Source organism: Rhineura floridana, chromosome 4, assembly GCF_030035675.1.
Source record: "Rhineura floridana isolate rRhiFlo1 chromosome 4, rRhiFlo1.hap2, whole genome shotgun sequence".
NCBI classification, from domain to species: domain Eukaryota; kingdom Metazoa; phylum Chordata; class Lepidosauria; order Squamata; family Rhineuridae; genus Rhineura; species Rhineura floridana.
The window spans coordinates 195,905,427-195,927,405 of record NC_084483.1 but is presented as its reverse complement, the minus strand read 5'-3'; the positions used below and the strand labels follow the sequence as shown (position 1 = coordinate 195,927,405).

General features: G+C 44.2%; 1 protein-coding gene across 2 annotated transcripts in view; it reads right to left on the bottom strand.

The window, feature by feature from the left end:
* Window positions 1–5,459: 5,459 nt before the first annotated feature.
* The window catches only part of SPTBN1 (spectrin beta, non-erythrocytic 1), a 262,112-nt gene continuing 245,592 nt past the window's right edge, over window positions 5,460–21,979 (bottom strand). For both annotated transcript variants that reach the window (XM_061625724.1, XM_061625725.1), the window contains 4 exons: window positions 20,268–20,506; window positions 15,851–16,024; window positions 9,107–9,149; window positions 5,460–6,833 (listed from right to left, as the gene is read on the bottom strand). In XM_061625724.1, coding sequence (XP_061481708.1) covers window positions 6,618–6,833; window positions 9,107–9,149; window positions 15,851–16,024; window positions 20,268–20,506 — 672 coding nt within the window. In that variant the 3' untranslated portion in view covers window positions 5,460–6,617. The remainder of the gene's footprint in view (window positions 6,834–9,106; window positions 9,150–15,850; window positions 16,025–20,267; window positions 20,507–21,979) is intronic.

Below are 21,979 nucleotides of genomic sequence, written 5' to 3'. Positions count from 1 at the left end.
GCTGAGCTTTCTATAAACAGCAACAGAGTCTTTCAGGGCACGAATTCTTTGTTCTTCAGACCTTCCTGTACTCTGGTAAAGTGTCAAAGTAGCACTGGGAGATGCAAAATACATAAGGTGATGCTGTTTTATTCATTTTTTAACTAGGCCAAAGGCTGTTGGTATGAACACAAAAACCATTGTCATTTATCGAAATGAATCTGCAAAGCTTCAGAAAGCTTACAGACTTTCCACTAGAAATAGGTTCAATAAAAGGTGCCAGAGAATGAGGCATTATACTCTTCCTCTCTCATTCTGCAAGGAGCTACAAGGGCAAGGCTAAAAAGTGTTTTCAGATGTTTCTGGCCCAATCCCATCCACACCATACATTTAAAGCACATGGCTTCCCCCAAAGAACTGTACTTTGTTAAGGGCTCCTTCTGGGAGGGAGGAAGGGATATAAATTTAATAAATAAAATAAGGGTACTGGGAAATATAGCTTTGTTAGGGGCACGCAACAGTTCCAAGTATTCTTTGGAGAAAGCCATGTGCTTTAATGTTCTTTAAATGTATGGTGTGGATGTCTTTGTCAGGCCCGGTGCTAGCAGGCGGCCAGATTGGGCACTGGCCAAAGGCCCCTGCAGCTGAGGGTGCCCCTGCTGCTGGGGCTGGGCAGGTGCCCCGCAACCTGATCCTGGCGCAGACTGCAAGCAGGAACCACCCTCTCAGGCAACACCCCCTCCCCCATCCATGCCACTTCCCACATTGCACTGTCACCACCAGGGGCTTAAATAGGCTCTGCCATGTTAGCACATTAGTGTCCTGTGTGTGCATGCTTACTATGGTGATGGCAGGTTTGTGTGTGTGCAGGATGCTGCTGCGGCCAGGCCTATTTGAGCCCCAGCAGTGGTGGTAGTGACACCATGTCACTGCCACTATCTGCCACAGCCTTTGAGAGCCTGCTGCAGTCTGGTGCCCAAGGGCCCATTGCAGTCTGGCCCATTGCTGGCCCTTGTCTTTACACTGTCTGGAGGTCTTTAGGATTTGGTCTAAGTAGTACGGCCACTTCTGCATTGCCAAGAAAGAGAAAACATATCACACAAAAGGAGAGACAGATTTATTTTTTAAAAAACATTGCAAATGCTATCTCGCTCCCCCCACACACACATGTACGCGCGCACACACACACACACATATGTGTGTATAAAAATCAGGTGTGGGAGACATTTTTCAGCCCAAGGCCCACATTCAATCATTGACAATGTTCCAGGAGCCACGTATCAGTGGTTGATGTGGCAAAAATGGGTGTGGCTAGACACACACCTTTCCCCATTCGGGCAATCAAGAGTTTGATTCAAGAACACATTACTGCCAGGCAGAATTACTAAGGGAGGCCACAGTGTAGGGTCAGTGCGTGAGGGCATGGCCTGGGTACAGCAATATGCAAATATAGAAATAGTTATTGTAATATAAATAGAAAATCTCACAATAGTAAGAAAGACTCTAACCAGTGTGCCTGCTCAGTCTGTAATCTGGGGGCAGCCTCAAGGCCCCTCCTACTCTGCCTTATGGTTCTGTTGCACATACCCCAATCTCTGAGCAGTGCAAGACTTCCAGGTACAAGATTACAGGGTTGAAGGGGACCCAAAGACATCATTCATCTCAACCCCCAATCCTGTAAGAGTTCTTTATTTTTAAATTAGACTTGGACTGGGCAGCCCTTCAAATAAAGGACTGTCCCCTGACAGCTCTTCAGATAAAGGACTGTCTTCTGTAAAGTAGGACACCTGGCTACCCTAAATGTAAGTTCCCCTGTAATCCTATAATTTCTCCTTCTCAGAAATGTCAAAATATGTTGACCACATAAGGTGTTTAGGAAGATGAAACTGAGTGCTGTTGGTGGGAAGAGGTGCAACAGAAAAGGGAGGAATGCTATTACAGCATTGTACCTAAATGTAAGACTATAAGCCAGTTCACATGTAATAATACTAAGCCAAACCATGGCTTAGCATGCTAGTGCAAGTGTGCAGGTTCCCACAGAGGAGATTGTGGCTGCTGCTCTGAGCTGTTTGGCTTAGTATGTCATCCAAAACTGGGCTCATGGTTTGTCTCACTGTAGACAAAGCATGAGTTGTAGTCAAGGTTTGTCCTTGCTTTACAGCTCATGGTTTGTCTCTCCCAGGTAGCACGGCTGCAGGAGAAATGGGGGAGAAGTGCAACAGCCACTATCTCTTCTCAGAACCCACGTTTGCACATTTGTGCTGAGCCATGGTTTGGTTCAGTATTACGTGCGAACTGCATTAATGTGCGTTATTTGATAAAATGTGTCAACATGGCATGCAAATGTCATATGCGAGTTTTTTTATATGAATATTGTATACCCTAGGATAGTTTTGTATGTGCTAGTAGCAAGAACGTTACAGGTTTCTTTTTTGACCCCAAACAGTGTTGACTGCCAAGGGGGATTTTTTAAATCTAAATTGTTTGGGGAACTTTACAATTTTAAGTTTTGATAATTTCAAGTTCTGAAAATTGATGTTTGCACTTACTCTTGGATTGTCATGTTTGTTTTTTGTGTTTTAGAATGTAATGGCCAGTGGCTACAGCAAATAAAAATCTGACTAAGTATTGTTTCTGAGCATTGTGCATGGGGTATGTGTGAAGGTGAAATGAGCACTGATTAAAAATGATTTCTTCAGACAAGTCCTATAATCAGCTAAATATAATGAAAGGAGAAGCAGTTTAAAATGTGATCTCTTGTGCTTGCAAGTTGACCTACATATTCCAGTGGAGGGACGTACGCATGGATCTGCTTCTGTGCATCACAGCTGCTATGCTTAGAACAAGTTGCTAGGCTGGGGTTTGCATCTGCATCCAAAATGCAGAACTAAAGTATGTGATTTAGTTGGAGTTGAAAATAAGCATTATATGATATTTTTCAGGGGGGTTGATGCAGGGCCTGCCTTACCTAGACAGGACTATGCTGAGACAGTGAATAGTTCAGTGAATAGCCACCTCGCTGGATCGTCACCTTGTAGTGGTGAGTGGGCTTGCATGTTCCAATGAACCCTGTGAGCAATGCCATTGGGAGTCATGTACTCCCAGCAGGGTCACCCATGGCGGTAAGGTCAAGGGAGAGGAACCAGACAAAGAACGATCCAAGAAAGTCCTCAACGGCAGAACTGGTGGAGGATAACAATGTTAAGGCTGCAGCAGATAAAAGACTTCCAATCATCGTGGTATCCATGCCATTGGATCAAAGCCTTTTTCTGTCAAGATTGTGTGTTGATCATTGTGCGCCGATCTCCATACATAAAACAAATTAATGCACAGGCATCTTCCAAGCAAAGACCTTATCTTGGAAGACAATCTTACTCGGCCACGAGTGATCGCCAATGAATGAAAGTTCAGTGGGCCTTGCAGCGAGGCATGGTGTACTTAGTAACCTGTCAGGTTTTGTAGTTGGGAAGGTGTGAATGGGAAAGGGAAATGAAGAAAAGCTGTGAACGGTGGTTGGTTGGTGTAGCTGGGAAGATGGGAACAGCTGTAGCTCAGGGGCAGAGCACCTGGTTTGCATCTAGGAGGTCTGAAGTTCAGTCCCCAGCAGCTCCAAGTAGGTCTGGAAAAGACCCTATTGTCTAAATCCCTAGAACCTGCTGGATCAGACCTATGGCCCATCTTGCCCAGCATCCTGTTTTCACAGTAGCCAACCAGATGCCTATGGGAAGCCTGCAAGCAGGACCTGAGGGCCACAGCTTTCTCCTCTTACGAGTCCTAGCAACTGGCATTCAGAGGTCTACTGCCTCCAACAGTGGAGGTAGAACATAGTCTTGATGGACCAATGGTCTGACTCGACTGCTTCCCCTGTTCATAAGCCACAAGTCCAAGTGCTCACTTGGGAAAGAGGTGAAGGGGAAAAGGAAGGATCAGGATGCCACATCTTGCAAGGAATGTCAAATCTCGATCTGTAGATTCTACCAACAGCTGATCACACTCATTATAATATAAGCTGATATAACAACTGATATACCAGGAACCTGGAAGCTTATGTTTACCAAGAAGAGCTGATAAATTTCTATGTTAGGCAGTAAGTGCACTTAGTTTGTGTTTTAAAAATTAGAATTTAGATCCACAAGTGCCTCCACACGTGGAAGGTGTCTTCTCCTCATGGAAGGTCCGTTGCAGCCCTCGAGCTAGAACAGTGAGTGAGAAGTGAAATTAAACCCACAGACTTTTTTTTTCTGTTTAAGGTGTTGGACTACAACCTGGGAGACCAGGATTCGAATCCCCACACAGCCATGAAGCTCACTGGGTGACCTTGGGCCAGCCACAGCCTCTCAGCCTCAGAAGGCAATGGTAAACCACCTCTGAATACCGCTTACCATGAAAACCCTATTCATAGCGTTGCCATAAGTCGGAATTGACTTGAAGGCAGTCCATTTTCCATGAAGATAGTACAAGTGGAAACCTGAAAATTGCTATAGCACCATTGGATCCCTTGCAAAATGCTTACGGAATAGCATTTGTTGCTATTTTCCTTTCACCCACAGTCCTTGAGATCCAGACGTGGAGGATTTTGAAAGAATTAGCGTGTGTAATTACTAAGATGTGACTAGAGGCAAAGGAGGTGGGACCATGTGTGAATAAAGGGCAGGACTTTATTGAGGGTGAGCTTGTGATGTGCTTGAGAGCACATATTTTGAGTGCCTAGGAATATAGTCATTGTGACTGGGGGCAGGGCTGGATTAAGCTGAGGACCCCTAGGCTGATTGGTGTTTGGGGTCCTCTTCTCCCTACCTTTCCGTTTTTCACGCAGGTTTGCCATCAATCAAGATGGCCGCCGAGGTTTCTCTAAGGGGCTGAAGCCTCTGCCGCCATCTTGGTTGATGGCAGCAATGCGCGCGTGTAGCACACGTGTGCGATCAACCAAGATGGCGGCAGAGGCTTCCGCCCCTTAGAGAAACATCGGCCACCATCTTGTTTGATAGCAAACCACAAAAAACAGCAGAGAAAAGGGGTAAGTGAAGCGGGGGGATGCTGGGTGGTTCAGAAGCTCTTGTCCCATGATAATTTTTTTTAGCTTATGCACAGGCCCCCAAGAGCTCTGGGCCCCTAGGCTTCAGCCTACTCAGCCTAATGGATAATCCGGCCCTGACCGGGGGGGACTAGAATGCAATCTTTTAAAGAAAAGCCAAGTATGACTGCTTCCCATCCTTCCCAACTTTGTTGTTCTATAAAAGATTTCTTTCATCTCCCTCCCCCAAGGAATTTGTTCTGTTTTTCTCCTGTATTTCCCCTTCCCATCCTTCAATGTGTGAATTCTGCCTGTTCTCACTTATGTTCAGTGTTATGTGAGGCTGTTGTCAACCCTGGTTACGGGTATACAACTATGTTTGGAATGATGCACTGTCTGATTTTGCGAGCTGGTGATATAGGAAGGTGGAAGGGAAGAAGGAAGCCAGAATATAAATATATCAGGGTTAATTTTAAAAGCATTTTAATGACATAGCATATATTTAACAGATAGGGTAAAGGTCTAGAGGTACAGTTCCATACAACCGAAAGCCAGTTCCAGTACTATCCTGACTACAGGCCCAGTCATTGAGAAGTCATTCCTATTAAATGTATTTTTTTTGATTGTGCAGTAAGATGAAAATTGTTCATTACAATAGTTACAGTGACAGAGAAATGCACACTATGTATCAAAGAGCAAAGGTAATGTAGCAAAATTATAACACAGTGTAGCAGCTGACAAGCAAGTTAACCATTGGAATAACATTACTTTTTTCCCCAGTAAATGCTTCAGTTCCACTTTTACACTTAATCAATGATTTTAAAGGGTTTTTTTTATTATACATCTAGTCTTATTATATTTTTTACTAGAATTATCTGAAACATACAATATAATGTATTTCAGAAAAAAAAAATCAAAATTACAGATTATTTCAAACCTTTATCAGTATGTTAAGTCTTCTTGTCCATTACCAACATTCTTAACTGTCGTTGCCGGATGGAGGGTGGGGGAGAGGGAAGCGTCACTATCATGTTATTAATAAACAGAGCGTAAGATAGAGATGCCTGGTTTTGGTCTGCAAGTTAATGTCAAGCTGCACTCTGTTATGTTAAAGAGAACACGCTACCGTTTCATTATCCAGGTAAGATTTGCAGTGGGGAGAATCGAGCAGTCAAGACTCAGCACAGCCACCTCAGATGGAAGTGAATTGTTTATCTCCGACAGACACATTAAACTTTGTAAGCACCACTGCCTTGCCTACCAATAACACTAGGTGGTGGGGTTGTTTTTTCCAAGAAAGCCTCAAAAAATCGAGGAACAGTTTAAATAGTAAGATCTAATCTACATTAACTTCATTTAAAAAAAAAATAAGAGAGAAAATAAAAAAGGAAAAAAGAAAGGTTCTCTTACTCAGAAGCTGCCCAATGCACCTCAGACATATTTGTAACTTTAAGAATCTTTTTTTTATTATTTTTATTTAAAATGCTCTATAAATAAAATTTAAAAAATTAAATCACATTGAGGAACATTAGGCACAGAGAGTAATGTATTGGTTCTGAGCTTGCATGCTGGAATTCCACTGGAACGGTCAGAGAGGTGCAGCGTGTACAAGATAGCAGGGAGTTCACTTCTTTTTCCCAAAAAGGCTGAATCTCTTCTCTTTGTCTTTTTCTTTGTCTTTCTCCCGCTTGCCAGGACTGGACTCTGTGGTTATTGTCACACTGGCTGGCAGGGTCTGGGCACGGCTCGTCGCTGGGGTGCTGTGTGTGCTTGTGGACAACTCAGTTTTGTCCAAGGAGATCGCAGAGGCAATGGCCTGGATCCACGTGTTCATTTCCTCCTTGAAACAAACAGGAATGTTAAAAGAGGTTTCTAGGAGCCCAGCTTTCCCACACTTTGAAAATAAATTAAAGAGTTGTATCCAGCTAAGGCTGCCTACGCACCATACTTTTAAAGCACATTCCCCCCTCCCCCAGACAACTGTCATTTGTTAAGGGTGCTGGAAACTGTAGCTATGTGAGAGGTAAACTATAATTCTCAGGATTCTATGGTGGAAGCAGAGTGCTTTAAATGCATGGTGTGCATACAGCCTACATCATATTTAGAGTAGACCCATTGAAATGAATAGCCAGGACTACCTTAAGTTCATTCATTTCAATGGGTCGGCTCCGAGTATGGCTTAGCTGGATACTGAAAATTGGTCTTTTGAGATGGAAACTGTGCAGAAATGAGCTGAAGAAAGAGAGATGGCAAGGTCATCTAAAACAGCCTTTGCGAAGCACCTGGTGCCCTCCAGATGACATGGACTACAACTCCCAGCCAGCATGGCAGTCCAAAACATCTAGAGGGCACCAGATTGGCGATAGCTGACCTAAAAGGAAAGCTATTCTGGTTGAAGAACGAGAATGTGATTGGATCAAAGGCATCCAGAGAAAATAGGAACACTGGAAGTTAGGAAGCTGCCTTATAACAGGTCAGCTAGTTTCTCCACCTCCCTAAATATTGCAAATTCAGACTGGCAGCCGGTCCCTCAGATCACAGGCAGAGGACCTTCCAATCACTGGTTACCTAACCCTTTTGCCTGGAGCTGCTAGGAATCCAGCCTGGGAACATCTGCATGCAAAGCACATGCTCATCTAGCTGAACTACATCCCACCCCTTGCTTGCGTCTTGAGCCTGTTGGAATGTATAAGGTTCAACTCCAACTTGTGGGTTGAGGGTGGCTGCATGGGGCTAAAGGCATAGCTAGAGAAGAGACCTCTTGGTTGCTAGGCTACACCTGACCTTTGATCTCCTGCTGTCTCTTCCTTCCTGCTAGACTGATATGCAAGGAATGTTGATCTCAGTTCCTTCCCGCCTTCCACCAGTCTTTCTTCTTTCTCGAGAGGGAAACAGACATCTTTCCTTTGTCTCTCCTCTCAACCAGCATGAGGGCAGACCCTGGGATCAGAGTCTGCTGCTCCAGCATAGCTAGTTAGCTAGATCTAGAACTCTTTCCTATCAAGCATATACTTCTAGAATAAAGTAGTTATTTCTTATTTTAAAGCTTAAAGTTTCTGTCTGACTAATTTGCAGGGAAGGTAGAATCTTAGCAAAGATTCAAACACACACACACAAGCTCGTTCAAAACTCTCAGTTCCGCTACGCAACTCTGCAGGGTCCTACAGGACAATGGGCACAACGTCCTATAGAGCCTTGGTGGAATGAGCTTTCCTTTGCTCGCTACAGTCCTACCTCTTAATTGGAGGAAATGGGGAAATTCTAAAATCCTCAATCATGACATGCAACTTACCACAACCCCCAGCAAAATGCAGTTGCCAGTTAGGCAGGGAAGGGCTATGGACATCTTGGGGAACCAAGATCCCAAATAGCCTACAAACTCAGCTTAAAGATGTGTTACAGTGACCATGTCACAATATATCCTGGCATTAGGAGGGGAATCTGGAATAGGTTCCCCTCTCCCTTTAGCTCAGAAAATCTGCAGGCCCCTCCTGAAAAGTGTGTGCCCGTCACAAATGAGACACCAAAAATGCAAAAGTTGCCTAGCATTTGTGATGTCATGTCATAGCACACATGCTGAGGGCAAAGGCACCTGCCAGCCAGGAAACAATGACAATCAAAAGGGGAAGAGCTGTTGCTCAGAGCACATAATTTGTATGCAAAAAGTCCCAGGTTTAATCCCTGGCATAGGAACATAGGAACCTGTCTTATGCCAAGCCAGACCATTGGTCCATCTAGCTCAATATTATCTTCACTGACTGGCAGCAGTTCTCCAGGGTTTTAGACAGGACTCCCTCCCAGCCCTACCTGGAGATGCCAGGGACTGAACCTGGGACTTTCTGAATGCAAGGCAAATGCTCTACCACTGAGCTACGGCACCCACCTGGCATCTCCAAGAAGGGCTAGGAGAGACCCCTGTCTGAAATCATGGAGAAGTGTTGCCAATCCGTGTCGACAACACTCAGCTAGATGGACCAATGGTCTAACTCAGTATAAGGCAACTTCCTACGTCTATTGGTTAATGCAGAATGCAAAGTTAGCATATCATGGCAACAATGGGACACGAGTGGCACCAACGTTATTTTAGAAACCAAACAAAGGACAGAAACTTACGTCATCTTTGGCTTGGAAGAGGTACTCATTGCCATCAGTTAACCTGGAATTCAGAATGACAAATTCGTATCAGAATCAAACATGAACACTGTTCTTGTCAAGTTCTTGGTCCCAGGCTGTGATCTGAAGGCACATGAGACCACCACCTTGCTGAAGCTAAGCAGGTCTGGGTCTGGTCAGTGCCTGGATGGGAGACTGCCTGGGAACCACATGTATGCCGCCTTGGGATCCATGGTGAAAGAAAGGCAGGATACTAATAAATAATAAATAAGTAAGTAAGTCGGAGTGGCAGGGCTGCAGTCCTTGTTCTTCTTATGCCATTTACTACTACTGCTACTACTACCACTACTACCTCTTCATCCAGAAGTCCCAAGGCAGGTTACAACAATTAAAAAATACATCATTAAAAACAATTAAAACAACCTAAAATCACAAACATCACAAAAAAATAGGGTGGGTCCTAAAAATACACATCTCAGGTGTCAAAAGGCCAAGGTAAAGACGTGTGTCTTCAGCATTCGCCGAAAACTGTACAGTGAAGTTGCCAGTTGCATCTCTGTGGGGACGGATTTCCCCAATTTAGGAGCCGCTACAGAATGATCCCACTGAAGACTCAGTGGTGTACGTACCACCCACACCCCTGTTTGAAAGGTACCATGTATAACCCCTACTCTCCCTTGCGGGCTAAATCCCAATGGGGCCTTCTTCATTTGGGGACTGAGCTGACCAGCCCTTAAATCAATGCATTTATTATGCCTCCTGCCACACAAGGTGGGGTACCTGTGGCAATGAGACCTGTCCAAGAATGCAACTGTAAGGTGCCTCCCAGGTTGTCTTTTGAAGTCTGGGGAGTGAACCTATCATGTCATAACATGAAAATGGTTTGTATGCCTATATATCCTCAAGGAAAAACCTACAGAGTCCTGCTGGATCAAGATTATCTTGAGGGCAGACAACATGGTGCCTTCCAGATGTTGTGGACTCCAATTCTCATCACCCCAATCAAAATGGCCAATGCTCAGGGATGATGGAAGGTTTTTTATTATTATTATTAGTATTAGATTGACATCCCATCCTTCCTCCCAATAGCAGCCCAGGGCAGCAAATAAAAGCACCAAAGGCATTCTAAAACATCATAAAAACAGACTTTAAAATATATTACAACAAAACATCCTTAAAAATATATTAAAACAAAAACATGTTTAAAACCATGGGTTTTTTTTTTTAAAAAAAGCTTTAAAACTTTTTTTAAAAAGCTTTAATAACATATTGAAAATAAATTCCAGCACAGACACAGACTGGAATAAGGTTTCTACCTAAAAGGCTTGTTGAAAGAGGAAGGTCTTCAATAGGTGCCAAAAAGGTAACAGAGATTGTGCCTGTCCAATACGTGAGGGGAGGGAATTCCAAAGAGTAGGTGCCACTACACTAAAGGTCCACTGCCTAAGTTGTGCGGAATAGACCTCCTGATAGGATGGTATCTGCAGGAGGCCCTCACCTGCAGAGCACAGTGATCGACTGGATATATAAGGGGTAAGACGGCCTTTCAGGTATCCTGGTCCCGAGCTGCATAGGGCTTTGCACACCAAAACTAAAACCTTGAACTTAGTCTGGTTGTTGTGCAAAACATCTGGAGGGCACAACATTGGCTTTCTTCTGGCCTATCTAGTCCTGCATTCCATTTCCCACTGTGGCAAATCAGATGTCTAAAGGAAACCCATACCTGTATGTGGTAGCACACAGTCATGACAAGCAGCCAATGACAGCCTTATCCTCTGTGCATTTGTCAAAAGGCACCTACAATACCCTTCCCCAACCTGTTGCCCTCCAGATGTTTTGGACTACAACTCCCATCAGCTCCAGCGAGCACAGGAAATTGGTCAAAGGATGGTGGGGGTTGTAGTTCTATACATCTGGAGGGCAACAGGTTGGTGAAGGCTGGTTTGGAAGAACAGCAAAAGCTACAGGGCTAAAAGCCAGCCTTGGATTTCCCAGACACTTGTATCCTCCTGCCAGGTACAAGTGTATAAACACTTGAAGGACCAGCCTTCTCATGTCAGCTTGTCTGTCCAATGGGAGAGGACCTTCTCCATGCCTTGCTTCCACTAGAGTCCTGGCTGATGGTGGCATGAGAGAGGGTCTTCTCTGCAGTAGCACCCAAGTAATGGAACTCCTGCCTGCTTGGCTCCAATATTTTTGTCACATTGACACGATCATAACTTGAACATGATCCCGTGGGTATACTCAGAAAGAACACAAGGTGGCTCAGTGTGCAGAATTCAACTTCTTTTGAAGCTCATCTTTGATTTTATTATTTTAATGAAGGTTGGTCATGTTTGGAAGTAATTCTAAACCAGGGATAGAGGTACCTGTGGTCCTTCTTGACCATTCACCATGCTGTTAGGAGGCGATGTGTGTTGAGTCCAACAGCAGAAGTCCCCCTTCCGGCTGTGTGGATGGGGGGGCAGTGCATGAGCCCAACACTTTGGTTGGGTTTGTGGAGGCTCATCTACATAGCTCTAAGACATGGTTAAGCATTACATGTGAACTGGGCTAGTGTGTTTCTTAACCTTATCATTGTGAAGTGCATGGGCAATGGCTACTTAAAACTCCATGGTTTGTTGGTGGAGCTTCAACACATTGCAGTGTTCCTAGTCCCTCTTCCTAATAAACAAAAGCAGAATAAATTATACAAAACAGCAAGCCTTCTGGGATAAATTATGCAAAATAAATGAAAATCAAGCCAAGTTGTTCAATTTGCACAAATTTATAGAGCTTACAGAATTTAACTTTTCTTGGCACAGGACTGTAATGCCTGAGAGCAGAATGTAGATTTTCATTACTGCCCCAATTATGACTGTAGACAGAACTCACTTGCACAAACATTCTCCGTGATTTACTTTTAGAAATTATTTCTTTATCAGGATTTAATATACCGCTTAATCATCAAAACTTCTAAGTGGTTTACATAAAGTATAAAATATACATTGAAATTATAGATAAAATTAAGATGTTAAAAAGAAGTTAGCCTACTTTTTTTCAAAGATAAAATCAGCAGGTTTTAAAACGTACATTATAAAACAAAATTACACATTCAAACACATGTCAAATTTACATACCAGAGTAGGTTTGTTTCTTGCAGGTGCCGAAAATGGTTCAGCAGATGTGCCTGCCTAATATCAATGGGCAGGGAGTTCCAAAGTGGAGGCGCCACCACACTAAGGACTGATCCAAACAAACATTATGTGCCCATCAGAGGACTTTTAGCATTTCTTCTGGGCACTGCACATTTCAAGGGGCTGATCTGTCATGCTCCAGTTCGGCAGGGGAACAGAGTGGGATGCTCCATTTCAATGAGAGGCAAAAACTAGAAATGCTTGTGCATAGGAGACAGACATATCTGGGTCTTACTTTTTAAAGCTTAGAAAAATACAGAATCTGTTTTGCCACCTTCTGAGTCATCCAGATGTGAGAAGGCAGCACATTCCAAGCTTTCTGGTGCAAAGCTACAATGGGCTCAGTAGATCCTGCTATTAACAATGTGTCAAAAGAATTAAAAGAATATTTATTTATTTATTTATTATATCCTGCCCTTCCTCCCAGCAGGAGCCCAGGGCAGCAAATACAACAAAGAGGAAAATAATCAATGAACCCTTATAGCTTCAGTGAGGAAGATGTACAATTCCCCAAGGCATCCCATTTTCTCCTGTTGATGGGTTAATGTCTCTCACCACTTTATTATTTTAAGAAGCTTAATATTCTCTTCCCTGCCTTCATAAACTGCTTAGATAAAGTTTACTGGCTCCGCCTTGTTTACTTAAAGCTAACATAATGCTGAACCATGTTCTACAAGGTGCTGGGGAAGGGCTTTACTTTATTTATTTTACATTTGAAAAAAAATAAATCTTTGAAGAAGGATTAGATTGTGTGATGTTCCATGTTGCTGTGTAGTTGTAGGTTTATTTAAATATTTATGGTAAGTGAGGTTTAATGGGTTAAGTAGGGTAACTGGTGAGAGTTGGGAGGGGGAACGCAAGTATGGACTGTTAGTGTATGTTTATTTATTTATTATTTAAATTTATTTATGTTGTTCGTGATTGGCTGGGTGAAGGTGGGATGACTGGTTTATATCTGAAGCAGAGCTTGGAAAAGTTACTTTTTTGAACTACAACTCCCATCAGCCCCAGCCAGCATGGCCACTGGACTGGGGTGATGGGAGTTGTAGTTCCACAAAGTAACTTTTCCAAGCTCTGCTTTGAAGGGTTTGGCAGTTTATAGTGGGATAGAGAGGGGGAATTGACTTGGATAGAGAGGGCTGGAAGGTGTGAGTGTGAGTGGGTTGTAGGGGATTATATGTGCCTTCAAGTCGATTTTGACTTATGGCAACCCTACGAATCAGCGACCTCCAATAGTATCTATCATGAACCACCCTGTTCAGATCTTGTAAGTTCAGGTCTGTGGCTTCCTTTATGGAATTGTTTGGCCTTCCTCTTTTTCTACTCCCTTCAGCATTATTGTCTTTTCTAGTGAATCATGTCTTCTCATGATGTGTCCAAAGTATGATAACCTCAGCTTCACTTTAGCTTCTAGTGACAGTTCTGGTTTCATTTGTTCTGACACCCAATGATTTGTCTTTTTCACTGTCCATGGTATGTGCAAAGCTCTCCTCCAACACCACATTTCAAATGAGTTGATTTTTGTCTTATCCACTTTTTTCACTGTCCAACTTCCATACATAGAGATCGGGAATACCATGGTCTGAATGATCCTGACTTTACTGTTCAATGATAAATGCTAAAGGAGTTGCACTGGTTACCGGTTGTTTTCCGAGCCCAATTGAAGGTGTTGGTTCTGACCTTTAAAACCCTATACGATTTCGGCCCAGTCTATCTCAAGGAGCGCCTCCAGCATCAGCAACGATGCCGCCCAACAAGATCTACCTCAAAAGGCCTTCTCTCTATCCCACCAGTTAAAACAGCTAGACTGGTGAAGACTAGGGAGACGGCTTTTTCAATTGTGGCCCCCACTTTGTGGAATTCCCTCCCAAATGATCTCTGCCATGCCCCCTCTATGATGAGCTTCCACCGGGCCTTGAAAACCTGGCTCTTCAGGCAGGCTTTTGGGGTGGGCTAGGTTTTATTATTGTTGTTGAGATTTTTAATGTTTTAATGTATTTGTATGCTTTTATTTTGTACGTCGCCCAGAGTGGCTGGACAACCAGCCAGATAGGCGACTAATAAATTTAATAAATAATAAAAATAATAAAAAATCTTTGCATTTAAGGACTTTTTCTAGTTCTATCATAGCTGCTCTCCCCAGTCCTAGTCTTCTTCTGATTTGTTGGCTATTGTCTCCATTTTGGTTAATGACTGTGCCGAGGGATTGATGATGATGATGATACTGATGATAACAGCAGCAGCAGTAGCATGGCATTCACCTTTTTCACAGCTGCCGCAGACTGGGTCAACATTTTCAGCTAACCATCAGAAACTTTGAGATCTAGTTCCTGGTCAGTTACCGCCAGTCCAGACACCACAAGCCTCTTTGTGAAGTTAGGATTTTTCTGCCCCAGTGTGTATTACTATACAGGTGCTTACACTGAATTGCACCTGCCATTTCAATGACCATACATCCAATTTGGAGAGATCCTTTTGAAGCGCCTTGCAATCCCTTTTTGTTCAAGTGCAAAAGGGGTTCTGGTGATGCTGGGATCATGGACCTTTGTGTTGACTGCAGTCTTTTGTGTCTACTTCCTGAACAAAACTCCTTGTCTACATGGTAGAAGGCATGACAGCAAAAAGGGTGAGTTCCTATTCTGGAGCCATAAATGCTAACAACAGAAAACAAAACACAGTATCCCTGTTATTACCAAGCCTATCCAAAGTTTTTGAGCAGGTTCTACCTCCACTGTTGGAGGAAGCAGTTGCTGGGAATCACAAGTGACAAGAATATGTTGCAAATGAGAGAAGCCTTTGGCTTGATCCAGCATCCAGACTCTTATGTTCTTAGGTGAAGAATGCAAGGGGAAGAATGAGACCCAAACAATGCGCCCCCCTAACCCCACCCTATGAACTGATAGTGGGATATTTCTAGAGTGCAGTGTCCTCTGCAGCGCCCAGGTCTTCTATTGCAATAAGACCTGCACTAGCAGTAAGAACTTCCAAGAGGCTAGAGGACTTGCCATTATTGCGCTCCACAGCATTCCCTGTTTTGCTGCTGTTGTCCTCCTCTGGAGGAGTGAAAAAGGAGCCAGCTGTAAGCCATCCTGTCTGCTGAGACTCCATGGAATGCAGAAAAATCTCCACCTGGGTCTCTGTCATCAGGTCACTTTCTTGCTTTGTATTTCAGTCTAGACTGTTTCATTTGTAACACGATTTATTCCACGTTTGGTAAATTGTTGAATTTTGTCTTATTTGAATGTATTGTTGGCTTTTGTAAACTGATGTCTGTCCCTTACCCCAGTGCTTTGTATCTTGATATTTTGAACATTTGTTGTAAGCCACTTTAGGTACACAGCTTGCTATGGAAAGGCGGCATAGAAATAAACACCAACCAACCAACCATCCACCCACCCATCCATGTTTCTTGGCAGATCAATGGACAAGGATAATGTTTCCTGAAGGCAGATCATTTGAAAACCATTGATATATTGGGCCTACGAACTATCGGTTACCCATCTCTGTCAGGAAAGGAAAAAATGCTCAAGAGAACTGTTGCCCGCAAGAAGAGATGCCAAGGCCTTACCTTAGCTTGAACACATGCTTCTTTTTCTTGTATTCAACTGCCACTTCACACACCGCTTCTTTCAGGCTCACAGGGATTTCGCTGTGGTAGGGGATGCCTGAGGAAGCAGCCTTGGCATCTTTGTAAAAGCCCATCTCTTGGTTGTTAATAACACAGTAGACATTATGCCAGGATCTTGGGGAGAGAAATGAAACAACAAGGCAAGCTTTAAGGCCTCTGCAACGGATAAGCCCAACTTCCCCCTGCCTTTCAAATGCTTTGCATTACATAAGCAAATCAAAGCTTGTTCTGGGAGAAAATAAACAGGTTAGCTTAGTCTGTGTGTGTACATGTGTAGTTGGAAGAAAACATAGTTGATGTTTTCAGAGGGGAAACTGTCATGTTCTACAGTTCTCAAACCTATACAGCCTATATAATCATTTACGTAGCATCATTTGCTTAGTTATTTTTATCCTGCCTTCTTGATCCAAAAAGGATTCTCACTTAAACCTAATGAAAACCATCAATCTAGTTAAAACCTTTACATTTCAAGACAAAAACAGCCACCACAATGAGAGAGCCTAACTGGAAACCCACCCCTATGAGGAGAGACTGAAAGAACTGGGCATGTTTAGCCAGGAGAAGAGAAGACGGAGGGGAGATATGATAGCATTCTTCAAGTACATGAAAGGTTGTCACATAGAGGAGGGCCAGGATCTCTTCTCGATCGTCCCGGAGTGCAGGACACAGAATAATGGGCTCAAGTTGCAGGAAGCCAGATTTCGACTGGACATCAGGAAAAACTTCCTGTTAGAGCCATACGACAATGGAATCAATTATCTAGAGAGGTAGTGGGCTCTCTGACACTGGAGGCCTTCAAGAGGCAGCTGGACAGCCATCTGTCGGGAATGCCAAGGGCCACATTCCCTTCTGGGTAACCTTCTGGGGGCCATATGCCAGTGGTGGGCCTGTGGCGAAAGTGGGCAGAGCAGTGGATGCACATTTGTATAGCTGGCTGGCTTCTACACAAACTTACACACCCCTCGCTATCCTTCCTCCAGGCAAGCAAGAGTCATTAGCAGTCTTCTGGAAACCAACAGATTAGTACCTTGGCAGGCCTCCTTGGACAGTGAGTTTCACAACGAGGAGGACACTACTAAAAAGGCCCTGCTTCTCCAAATTTCAGTGGTTGGTTTAATGACCTAAGAGTTCATACAGCAGGAAACTGATGTTTGGCATCATTTTTTCCCAGTGGATGGCATAAGTAACCGTGGGCTCGGCTGGACACGGGTCATAGAATCATAGAGTTAGAAAGGGCCTATAAAGTCATCAAGTCCAACCCCTTGCTCAATGCAGGAATCCAAATTAAAGCACACCCGACAGGTGCCTGTCCAGCTGCCTCTTGAATGCATCCAGTGTTGGAGAGCCCACCACCTCCCTAGGTAATTGGTTCCATTGTCGTACAGCTCTACAGTTAGGAAGTTTTTCCTGATGTTCAGTTGAAATCTGGCGTCCTGTAACTTCAGTTCATTATTCCGTGTCCTGAACTCTGGGACGATCGAGAAGAGATCCTGGCCCTCCTGTGTGTGGCAACCTTTCAAGTACTTGAACAGTGCTATCATATCTCCCCTCAATCTTCTCTTCTCTTCTCAAGGCTAAACGTGCCCCGGTTAGGGTCACCTCTAACCTGAAGCCACTAGCAAAGTGTTAGATTGCATCTTCTAGCCTCTTCCCATCACACTCTGTTCCAGCCTGCTGGTTTCCTGCCTCCATGTCTGAGCACCTCACTGCCAGAGCACAGCTTTTCATTCTTGACTAAAATTTAGTCCAGTGTCCCAATCCAGGCTGATATTGGGCAGGTGTGGAGGGGCAGTGCCCTGCCAATATTAGAGGAATCTTTCTGCCTGACATCAGTAAAGCCTAAGAGGTAAAGGGAAATATGAAAGCCCCACACCATTTCTGTATGCAAGGCCACAGAGATCTTGCATTCAGATAAACATGTTTGGCCATTTTGCTGACGCAGACCATATGCAGAGTCTGACCATTCTGACTGGCAGCCATCTATTCCGTGTCCTTTTGACTGGAGATACCAAGGATTGAACCTAGCACCTTGGGTATGCAAAATATGTGATCAACACTATCTGTCCTGGGGATGGATAGCTGTTAGGCCAGCTCTCCATCAGCTGGGCATAATGCTACTGAACCCGTGGCCAATGAATGCATGAGCACTGTGACGCGTCCTTCCCTGGCTCTCCCTGTCAGGTTCCTACCTGCTCGTGGTTACTGCCTGTCTCTAGGCACCACCAGGGACTCCACCAGTCCGGACCGCTCTCTCTTATGATTTCTCTCCCCGCTCTAGCACAGATCTCAACAGATCCCCCTGCTAGGCAACCACCAGTAACGTCCCAATACTAGTATTCCCAGAGACTCTGAATACTGGTATTGTTATTCTCTTCACTGCTGCCACCATTTGTTACAGTTCCCCTTCAGCCTTGGTCATTACCTTACCCTCCCTTCTGGTCTGTGAAACCCCAGCCAAGGATCAGGCCTTTGGTAAACCAAATTAAGTATTTATTACAGATAACAAAGCTAACAAGATTAACAAGATTTCTTCTTAAGGCACATAAGCATATGGTTTTACTCAATACTAATCTGAACTCCACCTCCCTCCTTCTTCACGCTCTCCTGGCAAACAACTCTCTAAACCCCACCAAGCAATCCACTCTTTCTCTTCTCCCCCCAGATTCCACAATTCACCACCTCACATTCACCCAGATTTACCTGTCATCCTTTCATTTATACTGTCAGCCATTTTAAACATTCAGCCAATCATCAAGCATTCTATTGCCCATTCACTCCCCCTCCTCTTTCACTACTTACCATGTATACTCTAAACAACCAGCACTTACCATATATATACACTAATATATAGGAACTTCACAAGCACCATTCCGCTTCCAGACCTCTTAGGACCATAGCAAGCTGCCTCATACTGAGTCAGCCTGTTGGTCTATCCAGCCTGGTACTCTCTACACTGATTGGCAGCAGTTCTCCAGAGTTTAAGGCAGGGGACACTCCCAGCCCTATCTGGAGATGGGCAGAGATTGAACTTGGGATCTTCTGCATGCAAAGCAGATGCTCTACTACTGAGTGATGACCCTTCCTCTAAAGTAGAATTAGTTGGCTCCGCTTGTCGTTGACTCTAGCGCCACCTACTGTTGGCCACCCTCCCCTCCACTCCCAACGTACACTAGCCACTGCTGGCATGTTGGAACACAGATATATAGGAAGCTGCCTTACATTGAGTCAGACCACTGGCCCATTTAACTCAGTATTGTCCACACTGACTGGCAGTGGCTCTCCAGAGCTTCAGGCAGGTGTCTCTCCCAGTCCTACCCGGAGATGCCAGGGATTGAACCTGGGGCCTTCTGCGTGCAAGGGGGATAGTCTACCACCAAGATAGGCCCTTCCAATGTGTAGTGTTTCAGGGCAGGGAAGTAGCCTCATTGGGGTATGATATTGATTTGTATGTTTGAGGCTTAGGTTTTTTGGGATCAAAATCGAATTCATCCACGGATCAGCAAACTCACTCTATTTATATTATTTATACACTGCTCTACAACAAAAGTTCTCCAGGCATCTGTCAGGGACCAGGAGTCAGATTCCTCTTCATCAAGTGATAGAGGCCAGGATTCCGAACCTGGACAGGCATGCAGGGCTAGCCCCAGAGGTGTTGCTACCAGAAGAACCCGTGGGTCTGAGGATGTGGCACAGCCACCTGAGGACCCCACTGCAGAAGACCCTTGAAAACCTGAGTCTCCCCTGCTCCACTGTAGTAGGAGATTTTTGGAGAGGTTCCTTTAAATCAAGCAGCATCTTGAAGCACAGGTCGTGCTAATAGGCTGCACCTGCTACTATTACTAGTGCTTTTTTTTTGTAAAAAAAATAAGGTGCTGGTACTCACATCTTGATAAATGTTCCATGGGTATCAGCACAAATAGCTGCTATGGGCAACAAAAAAAGAGGTGCCATGTCTATGTACAGACGAGTATAATCACACGCAGAAATGCCCTGGCTATTACTATATAAAGGCTCAGTTTCGGCTTGTTCCTTGCTGGAGCAATTTCAGAGTTCTCTGTTCCCCATAGCACAGCCAGAACCCAACCCTGTCTTGTGCCCAGCCTGAACCTCACCTTGTCCTACACCCCGGTTGACCCTTGCCACACCACAGAGCAGGACAGAGCCCTCTAAAGCAGCGTCCGAAGAAACATGAGAGGAGAGAAAGGAATTTGGAGGGGAGGAGTCCAGTGATGAAAAGGGAGTCTCTGAGCTCTTACAGCAACAGCCCCACCCAATATACTCTGAAATACACTGCCACTCTTGAGGATCCTCTGGGGCATGGGAGGTGGTAGATAAATACAGAGTGAATGTAACATACCTGTTGGATGCCTTCTTGTTGTGTGACTCCCATTCATGTTTACGATGCAAGAAGCCCTCCATCTGAGCGGAAGGTATCTCTTGCGTTTTGGCTGGGAGGGTGGCGGCTGTCTGAGCCTGGAGGCCCGTCTTGGCTTTGCGATCTGCCGTTGGTGAAGGAACTGGACTTGTCTCTTTGGAACTTGTCCTCTGCTCTGCTGCTCCATTTACCATTTCGCTGGCTTCTCGTGTTTCTCCCATCTAAGAAACAAGAGGAGTGTGCATATAACTGCTGTCCAGAGACAAGGTATTGTATGCAGCACTTTCATTTAATAAAAGAGCACCTTAAATGTTTGTTTGCAAATTTTGCCCACATTGTGTATAAAAGCCTTGGTGATCCAGTAAAACTACTCTCACACCTCATTGGAGAAACAGAGGGCTGAAGGATGTATCAATAGATTAGAATGTATCAATAGATTAGTACCCAACTGACAGGAAAAGGAGAGAGGATAATGCATCTGTGAGAGTTTTACCGCTCATGGCTTTGCCGATCAAATCCATAATATGCCAGGATCCAGCAAATCCAAACCGTACATGCAACAAGGACTTCTTCATTGGTGGCAATATGGAATGGCAATTCTTGGCCATTCCATAACTGGGAATAAGAAACTGGGCTGAGGATCATGGCCATATTCATTAACTGCAAGTATTTTTGACTGTTCAAATATTGCAACAGTAAGAATCTCACTTTTGTTAAGTTCAGAAAGAACAGAAAGGGGAGGAGAAATTTTTCATACATTTTATAAAATTACTGCAATTGAGCCTGTGCAGTAGCTCTAAAGATGTATTAAGCCCGTGAAAGAATGCCATTAGCAACATCCACAGAAGTACCTTGGCATGGCCTAGAACCCACTATTACCTTCTACAAATGCATCTTTTCTCCCCCTACCACTTACCCCCTCCCCAAGGTGACAACATAATCAGAAGACAACATGCAGAAATTGGCTGGGAATTTCAGAGGGCAGCATGCATTTTCATCATGTCCACCATCCTGGTTCAAGAGCTTGGATGGTCAAAGGCAGGCAAGTTTAAAGGGAAGAGGAAGGTGGAATGAGATAGGGTCAAAAGTTAAAAGGTTAATTTCTTTCAAAGTCTCCATCATTGGACTTTGGAATTGGGTGGATCAGACTGGGTGTTAAAGGAGCCAGGAAAACACTACAACCACTCAACATCACACGTCTATTTACCCCCAAACAAAGACAGAACCAAGGCTGTGGCCATCTCTTGCTTTGTCGGGTCACGTTTCCTGTTGTACCGTAACTGAGATGCCTAGCAAGGCCAGCTCTGATTGGTCACATTCTTGATGTCTTCAGCAGCCATTTCATCCCCCAAATCATTTACCACCGGAATCCTGAAACTTTAATCTTTTGCAACAGTGGCTTGGTCCAAGGTGGGACCGATACATTAATTAAAGGATTTGGGACTTCTAATTTTGTGCCGCAGAAAAGCCACTGGTAGCAGCCCACAAAGGGTTACACAAGTGGAGTGTAGGGATTATTATTAGCAAGTTACTAAAGCCCAGCAACGTTCAATGCTCTAGTAGGAAATTACAAACACTCTGTGCCATTTTGACATCGAGGACAAGCAAGGATTCATAAAAGGACATCATAATTAAAAGACATTTTTGCTGCTCCAGCCAGGATTCAGACAATTCAGAAGCAGCAGAATTATTTG